The 8688-nt window shown below is 65.9% G+C and overlaps 1 protein-coding gene across 1 annotated transcript; it reads left to right on the top strand.

Annotated features, from left to right (window-relative positions):
* The first annotated feature begins 1948 nt into the window (after positions 1-1948).
* On the top strand, positions 1949-8491 carry PRR7 (proline rich 7, synaptic). The gene is made up of 3 exons (XM_075009737.1): positions 1949-2175; positions 6802-7446; positions 7861-8491. Exons 2-3 carry the CDS (start codon positions 7152-7154, stop codon positions 8247-8249), a joined length of 684 nt encoding a protein of 227 aa, XP_074865838.1. The 5' UTR covers positions 1949-2175; positions 6802-7151; the 3' UTR covers positions 8250-8491.
* Positions 8492-8688: the final 197 nt, after the last annotated feature.

Here is an 8688-nt window from a genome sequence, read left to right as displayed (position 1 = left end):
AGAGAAACACTGCAGCGGCCGTTCTGCCCCCGCCCCGCCAAGGCACAGAGCGGGGATGGCAGCAGACATGGCCAATGCACCGTGGAGCAGACGGTCCTGAGGGGAACAGCTGCCCAGCATGTGCGGGTCGCGGCACTGCCTGAGCAGTCGTGGCAGGTGTACTACGGCCCCGGGGTGGGGTGGGGGGCTTGCTGACACGCCATGGCAAGGGCTTGGCCAGGTAGCTGGCATTTGTCTGAGGCAGGAGGGGCTCACTCACTGGCATGGTGACCAGGTGGCTGGAGCACTCATGGCCATTTAAACTACCCTGCGCTGCAGCGGGGCCCTGCCAGGGAAGAGCAACATGCGGCATTCCATGCCAGCGAGTGGCAGCGCTGTTTCGCCCAGCTCTGTCACCATGACAGCAGCGCGGCGTGGCTGCTGGGCGCATTGTTCCTGCCGTTGGCCCCACGGAGACTGGCAGCTGTCAGTCTGGGATGTGGGAGGGGGAGGGCCAGCAGGAGGCTTTGTCCTAGGTCCCCAGCCAGCCTTGCCCAGGTAGCAAGGCAGCTGCTGAGAGGACTCGACACAGCGGCCAGCTCGCAAGCACCTAACCTGGGGCCTTGCACAAGCTGGCATGGCCTCACCCCTGCAGAGGCAGTGCCCCCCCCGGGCCGAATGCCCTGCCCAGCCCCTCCTCCCAGCGCCTCTTTGGGGGCCAGGGCTTGGCATGAGCCAGTCTCCCCATTACCACTGTCAGGGCCACTATGCCCCCGAGAGCTGTACGTGAGGGCTCATTGGACACAGCAGAGAATAGAAAGGGACGGGACAGGCTGGGAGGCAGGACGCCTGGGTCCTACCCCTGCCCCGGGGGGGGGGGCTGTGACTGCCATGGGGGGGTCAGGCAGGACACCTGGGTCCTATACCTGCCCCGGGGGGGGGGCTGTGACTGCCGGAGGGGGGGTCAGGCAGGACGCCTGGGTCCTATACCTGCCCCGGGGGGGGGCTGTGACTGCCGGGAGGGGTCAGGCAGGACGCCTGGGTCCTATACCTGCCCCGGGGGGGGCTGTGACTGCCGGGGGGGGGGGTCAGGCAGGACGCCTGGGTCCTATACCTGCCCCGGGGGGGGGCTGTGACTGCCGGGGGGGGTCAGGCAGGACGCCTGGGTCCTATACCTGCCCCGGGGGGGGGGCTGTGACTGCCGGGAGGGGTCAGGCAGGACGCCTGGGTCCTATACCTGCCCCGGAGGGGGGGGGCTGTGACTGCCGGGGGGGGGGTCAGGCAGGACGCCTGGGTCCTATACCTGCCCCGGAGGGGGGGGGCTGTGACTGCCGGGGGGGGTCAGGCAGGACGCCTGGGTCCTATACCTGCCCCGGGGGGGCTGTGACTGCCGGGGGGGGGTCAGGCAGGACGCCTGGGTCCTATACCTGCCCCGGGGGGGCTGTGACTGCCGGGGGGGTCAGGCAGGACGCCTGGGTCCTATACCTGCCCCGGGGGGGGGGCTGTGACTGCCGGGGGGGGTCAGGCAGGACGCCTGGGTCCTATACCTGCCCCGGGGGGGGGCTGTGACTGCCGGGGGGGGTCAGGCAGGACGCCTGGGTCCTATACCTGCCCCGGGGGGGCTGTGACTGCCGGGGGGGGTCAGGCAGGACGCCTGGGTCCTATACCTGCCCCGGGGGGGCTGTGACTGCCGGGGGGGGGGGGGGGTCAGGCAGGACGCCTGGGTCCTATACCTGCCCCGGGGGGGCTGTGACTGCCGGGGGGGGTCAGGCAGGGCACCCGGGTTCTGGGGGGGTTCTAACGGGGTTCTAAGTCCGGCCCCCATAAACGCCGGGCCGGAGACTCGGGCCCGTCCCCGGGGGCGCAGCCCCAGCCGGTTCCACCCCCAGCAGCGGGGGGGGGCCGGCGGGGAGGCCGGGGGAGGGGCCGGCGGCGGGGCGGGAGCCAGGCGGGGCCGGGCGAGCTCGCGAGCTGAGAGCCGGGCAGAGCCGGGGAGCGCTCGGCAGACAAAGGGACGGGAGCCGGGCCGGGGCCGCCTGGGCCTGGCTCGCCGCATGGCGGGGCGCGAGGGAGCGGCTGTCCGGCGGGGCCGGGCCTGACCTCGGGGCCGGGCCCGGCGTGTCCCGGCGCTCCACGTGCGCGGCCGCCGGCGCAGGATCGGGGCCGCTGGACGCCGCGGACCGGGCGGCGCAGCTGGTAAGTGGCGGGGTCCGCGCGCGCCCGGCTGCCGAGGCGAGGGGGGCCCCGCGCGCCCGGCCGGGGGCGAGCAGGGCTGGACGCAGCCCCCCCCCCCCGCACCCCACCCGGGGCGGAGCCAGCCCGGTCCGGCCCAGCCACGTGCTCCGCTCTCGGCTCCGCGGGGCCTCGGGCAGCCGCCGGCTGGGGGCGGGGGCGGGCGCGGGGGGGGCTGGCTGCGCCCTCCAGCTCCCTGGCGCGCAGGCGGCCCACGCGTGGTCTGCACGGGCGGCGCGACCCCCAGCTCCGGGGCGCCCGCCTCGCCTCCCCCCCTCCCCCGCCCGGCGCTCCCGGGGCAGGAGCCCGCCGGGGATGAGGGTTGGGCCGTGACTGGGCTCCGGGCCGGGGGCCCCGCCTTGCGATGGCTGTAGGTGCGAGGAACACCCTCCGGTGGCTCTTGGCCCTGGAGGATGAGCGCTGCTCTGGGCAGTGCCTGGCCCTGTTCTCCGGCCACCCCTGAGCACGGGGCCGAGGGAAGAGCCCCGCACAGGGGATCCCCGGGGCTCGCTCCCCTGCAGCAAGTTTCTCCCGCCCTCACAGCAGTGTCTCGCTCTGGGGAGCGGAGGTGCCCCCCGCCCCGCCCCGCCCCGCCCCGCCGCTTAGGGCAGGTTTCATGGCTCTTGTCCTCCGCTGCGGGCCGGAGGGGCTGCCAGAGCTTTGCATGTGCCGGGGCCTGCAGCCAGGGATCTTGCACGGGGGAGGCTCCTTGCTCCACGGCGGGCAGCTGCTGTGCTCGACGCCCGGGACTGGGTCACTCCAGTCAGGGTGCGGGTGCCAGAGTGGACACTTGGAACTGGCAGCACTGAGCTCTGGTGGCATCCAGAGCAGAGGACTTCACCAGCCGCACTCCCAGCCCGCAGCAAAACCCAGGCCAGTCACGGTGCGAAGCCCCAGGGCCCCTGCCTGCCTGCAGCGCTACAGCGACTAGCGACTGGCTGTACTCGGCCGCAGACGCCCTCAGGTCTAGTCTGATTTTGACACCAGCTCTTGTCCTGCCTTTGCCAAGTCTCCACCGTGGGGGCTCAGCACCTGCCGTCCCTTCACCTCTTACCGCTCTCTGGCAAACTCTCCAGTCCAGCCCCAGTGAGGCTCTGGGGCAGGGGGCCGGACTTGGAATCCTGCCCCTCCCTTTCCAGCGTTCCCAAGGGCTTCAGCCAGGACCTGGATACAGCACCCAGGCGCACCCTCACTCGGGCGTGGCCCACCGCGACTCCACCTCCCTGTCCTGCTTTCGCAGGTTACAGACTAGTGAGCAATTCAGGGCAGCAGAGCCTAAGGAGGTTCCTCTTGGGTACTCAGGGGCAAGCTGACGCCATCTCCGAGCCCTCAGCAGTCAGGTGGGAGAGGTCCCAGAGCACTGGGAACGGCTAAATGTAAAGCTGCCTTTGAAAAGGGGAACACAGAGGAGCAGGGAATTGTAGACCCGTTGGTGCGGGGTGAGGGCCTGGGCCGCTGCTGCACTCACTGATGGCAGCTGCAGCTGGCGAGCACCAAGAGGGAAACAGGCTATAAAGGAACAACCTGGACCAGTCCAGTCTGTTTCTTTGACAAGGTCCATGGCCTAACGGATGGGGGAGCAGGAGAGGGGCGGGATCTTGATTTCAGTAAGGCTCGTGACCCATCCCCCATGACTTTCTCTTACGCAAGCCAGGGCCATGCAGGTGAGATGGGATTACTGTAAGGTGTGCGCCAACTGGATGAAAAGTGGCACCCAGGGAGGAGTTAGTGGTGCTTTGCTGAAGCTGGGAGGGCAGAGCTCGAGCATCCCTGACTTGGACGGTGGAGTCCAGAGGATGCTTACGAAATGCAGAGGACACCAAGCTAAGAAGGGTGCACACGCTGGCCAGGATTAGCATTCAAAACAACTCACAAATTAAAGAATTGTTCCAAGATCAACAATAAAATGAAGTGCAGAGAGCTTCACGTAGGAAGGAAGAAAACATCTGCTAGAAAACCAGGACTCACTGGCCAGGTGATAGTTCTGCTGAAAAGGATCTGGGGATACAACAGATCACAAATCAAAGGTGAGGGAATAATGGGAGACAGTTGCCAAAAACAAAAGGCCAACATGGCCATGGGGAGGGGACCTGGAAACAGGAGCATCGCATGTTAGCTGTGGCAGGAACTGTGCAGGGGGCTCTGCGCTGCTGAGGGCCCAGCTGGAGTTCCAGCACCATGCGTCAGACACAGGTGGCTCAAAGTCCAGAAGAGAGCAACAAGAATGCACACTTGGGAGCCCTGGCCTGAGAGAGAAGGTTAAAAGACTGGGTGTCCCCAGGCCTGACAGAAGCTGCCAGAGGGGTGGGGACCCGCTACCTGTCCAGAGATGCGGCAGGCGGTTCTAAAAGGCCTGTATTCAATTCTTCTCCACGTCAGCTGAAGGCAGGGTGAGAAGTAAGGGGCTTTACATGCAGCAAGGGCGCAGTTTGGGGCTCGGAAACTCTCTGAACTCTGAGTGGTACCTGTGCCTCTGGACTCCTGCCACTGGGTTTTTAAGACCAGTCTGGACAAACACCTGGCAGGGAGGGCGTCCAAATTTTCTTGGTCCTGCCTTGGTGCCGGGGAGCTGGTCTGGCTGCCACGTTGAGGGGCCTCCTGCCCTGCGCATCTGTCACTTGGTGAGTCCTTGCTCACAGCAAAGGATCACGTTTGCCCTTCCAGCTGCAGCATCGCACAAGGCGCAGCTGTGTCATGAGCCCAACGCTGGATCTGCGTTGCTGCTTTTCCGGGTTATCCCGAGCCCAGGCCACACTCCCAGGCCGAGGGACAACAGGTGTGTTACTGAGGGCATCCAGCTTACCTGGGGTCCAGCTCATGCTGCAGAATTGACCTGTCAACAGCTACTCTGCCAAGAGCATTTGTCCTCTGTTACTGAGCAACTGCTTTACCGTCAGCCAGCTCACAGAGGGCGATACCGAGCAGCTGTTGGCCAAACCCACACGCCTGCAGGACACCGCCAGAAACTTGTGACAGTGCCGGTCAGCTCCAAGTGGCTCCTCTGGGGCCAGGGTGGCTCTGGAGCACCCAGCCGCAGGGTCCCAGGAATGCTCCGCGGGGCTGGTTTGCTAACAAAGCAAACCCAAGGTAGAGTCTCTTCTCCAATGTCCCACTGGGCGCAGCACCTCCTTCCTACACACCAGCTGGCTCTCAGCTGCTCTGCTTGGCTCAGGTTGGAGCCCCTCCCAGGCTCTGCTCAAACTCTCCCCGCCTGAGGTTGGAGATTGTGAGGCCTGTGATCCTGGGCTCTTGAGCAACCGCTTCCTTAGCTGCATCCTTGTGGAGCTTTTCCAGCAGCGCGCTGTCACTCTCCCCTCCCTCCCTGGGTTCAGAAGACCCAGGGGCTTCCCATAAATCCAGCTGGGGAGCAAGGTATCAGGCATGGGTGCACCAGCCCACTCCCTCTTACAGGGGCATCACCCTGTGGCAGCCCTTGGGGATGAAAGTACCCCAGCAATAATCAGCCAGCCAGGTGCCCGTCCATTTGACTTGTGCTTCTTTACTAAACTAGCAGCACAGAAATCCAATCTGCCTAACTGTAGTGTAACCTAGGCCTGCAGGGCTGCAGCTAAACACCTTAGCTTTGTTTGTAACCTCAAAACAATGACAAATTTGTCTGACAAAACCAGTTTTCTGTGACGGGCTGGGCTATCCGCCTAATTATGCTGCTATCCTGTAGCAGCTTTTCTGACTGCGTGTGTAATCCTTGTCAGGCTAACTGGCCTGAAGCATCCCACTTGGGGTTGTAAAATATTGACACATTAGCTTTTTTTCCAAGTCTCTGAGACTTAAGCTGGTGTCTCAGAATTGTGAGATATTACTGATTACTGCGCCCCTCCCCCCCCCCCAGCCAATTCTCTTACAACTCTTGGGTTGAAATGATCCATTCTTGTCCCTTTAGAAGTGATTCACATCAGCGATAACTGTTGCTTGCTGGGCTGGTCAGGACCAGGCTGACAGGTCCTATGTCATTATGGTGGATCGTGGGGGCCCCAGGAAGCTGTTAAGCCAACTCCTTCCAGTCCCCTTGCCCCACTTTGGCCCCTTAAGTGACCCTTGGGGAGCAGAATGGGGACCTCGTCCCCAAGCAGACATGGTCCAGAACTGCCAGCCACAAGGAGTGCCCCACCAGGCTACAATCTTTCTGCCTGTTGTCCTGTCAACCCCGGCCCTTCCCAGGAGGCTGGCAAGCCTGGTGCCCCCTTCCCTTCACAAGCTCCAGGGCTGGCTGGTTCCTGCAGCTGGCTGTATAGCCCGGGCTGAGCTGGGCCTGGTGCCTCAGCCATCCTAGAGCGCCAGCCTTGGTGTCTGGGGTCGGGGCTGTGGCTGAGGGCAGGCCTGGGCCTGAGCAGGCGGGGGGCTGGCATGGGACCCTGTCTGCAGTGGGGAGGGGGCACAGGCACATGCAGCTTCAGGCCTTAGCGGAGTGGCCACTGGTGGGCCTGGGGACAACAGGGCAGAGGGCGGGCACACCACGGGAGCCAGCCCAGCTGCCCTCAGCTGGGATCACTTCCCTGTGGGCGTCCGCACGGCGCGCGAGCTGCTTCGGGAGCAGCGGCCGCGTGCTCAGGCCTGTCCGTCTGTCCGCAGGCTGCAGCTGGGCCCCGCCACACGACACCGCCATGGGAAGGAGCTGGGCTGGTTTCTTCTGGCTCAGACGAGGCGACCAAGCCTGGCCTGCGGCTGCGCCTCTCCCCGTGGTGGATGAGTCCCTCCGGAGCGCCTGCCCCCCCCGGACAAGGGCGAGCCCTGACCCTCGGCCCTGAAGGCCCCCGCCAATGGACCTCCCTCCCGCCCGGCTCTGGGCGCCATGGCGACGACTGCGGGTTGTGCGTGAGTGACGCCGGCGCGGGCACCTGGGCACAGGCGATGGGCAGCGGGCGTGCTGTGCTCTGGGCCCTGCCTGCCTGCAGCTGAGGGGAGCTCCCAGCCCAGCCACCATGGTGATGTCCCAGGGCACCTATACCTTCCTCACCTGCTTCGCCGGCTTCTGGCTCATCTGGGGCCTCGTCGTGCTGCTCTGCTGCTTCTGCAGCTACCTGCGCCGGCGCCTCAAGAGCCAGCAGGAGCAGCGGCTGCGGGAGCAGAACCTGCGCACGCTGGAGCTGGAGCCGCTGCACGACGAGGGCTACTCGGGCAGCCCGCCCGGCATGGCCATGGCTGTGCCCCCCCGCCTGCGCATGGAGCCGCGCCACCCCCCCGGCCCGCCCCCCCGGCCCTGGAGCTACCAGCATGGTGAGGGCAGCCAGGGCTTCAGGCTGCATGTGCGCCCCAGGGGCGTCCCGAGAGAGGTAGGGGGCCCGGCTCACGCAGGCCCAGCCTCTCACCACCTCTGGCTGCAGCAACCCAGTGCTGTCCCCGTGGCCGCTCTGCCAGAGCCCCACTGCCCCCTCACGGCTGCTGGCTCAGCAGGAGACCACAGGGCACAGCCGCCCTCGGTCCCGGAGCAGGACAGGGAGCCCGACGCCTTCCCGGCCCATGTCCGTGCGGCCGCCTGCAGCCTTCCCCAGCATGGGGCTCAAAGGGGACCTAACCAAGAGCCTGTTCCCTGCATTGGCACCTGGAAGACAGGGCGCCTGGGGCCCAGGGCTGGGGCAGCCGCCACACCAGCCCTGCACTCAGTGCGTGTCTGTGCTGCTTCCCTTGCAGAGTCAGACCTGTCCAAGCCGCCGTGCTATGAGGAGGCCCTACTCATGGCCGAGCCGCCGCCCCCCTACAGCGAGGTGCTCATGGACACGCGGGGGTTGTACCGCAAGATCACAGCCCCTTTCCTGAGCCACGGGCACCCTGAGAAGCAGGAGCAGCCCCCCAGCTACAAGCCCCTCTTCCTGGAGCCAGGGTACAGCTCAGCCCTGCACCTGCCCCACAGTGCCAGCCAGGGTCCCGCCTGCCCGGCCCTCTACCTGGAGGCCGAGCACTCCCAGCACGTGTTCCACAGCTGGCTGGACGAGGAGCTCAGTGGCAGGGACACGTATGAACCTGGCGCCTGGCACCTCCCTGTCTCCATGCCCTTGTTCGGCAGGACTACGGCGGTGTAGGGCACTGGCGGGCAGAGCGCCGCAGTGGATGCTGGACAGACTGGGGCTGCAGCAGGGCGCACGCTGCTCCTTCTCCCGGGGAGCCCTGCCTGGACAATGGGATGTGCTTGCTGCCTGCTGCGGCGTGCGAGGGGCTGGTCCCCATCAGCCCTGCCAGACGCGGTGCTGACGGGCCCTGAGCAGGCCCCGCCCTCTGCTCTTTCCTAGTCTGTTTGTTACGGTTTGAGAATAAAGTTTGTGGCACCAGATTCAGTCCAAGCAGGGCCAGCAGGGGAAGCGCACGGCAGGTTCCCCGCCCGCCTGCAACAAGGGGCCTGGAGTGTCCCACGCGGCCGGTGAGCCCAGCCCAGGCCCAGAGCCCCAGTGAGCCTATGGCCAAGGTTAGAGCATGGCCTCCCAGCTGCCCCCCTCCCCAGAAAGCAGCCGGCTCAGCCCGGGC

The sequence above is a fragment of the Carettochelys insculpta genome, chromosome 15 (assembly GCF_033958435.1).
Source record: "Carettochelys insculpta isolate YL-2023 chromosome 15, ASM3395843v1, whole genome shotgun sequence".
Classification (NCBI taxonomy): domain Eukaryota; kingdom Metazoa; phylum Chordata; order Testudines; family Carettochelyidae; genus Carettochelys; species Carettochelys insculpta.
This window is presented reverse-complemented; position numbering and strand designations above follow the sequence as displayed.

Excerpts from the sequence above, each read along its gene's own strand:
- PRR7 (XM_075009737.1), top strand. The coding sequence starts at position 7,152 with ATGGTGATGTCCCAGGGCACCTATACCTTCCTCACCTGCTTCGCCGGC. Across the intron at positions 7,447-7,860 it reads GCCCTGGAGCTACCAGCATG|AGTCAGACCTGTCCAAGCCG; the intron begins GTGAGGGCAGCC and ends CTTCCCTTGCAG.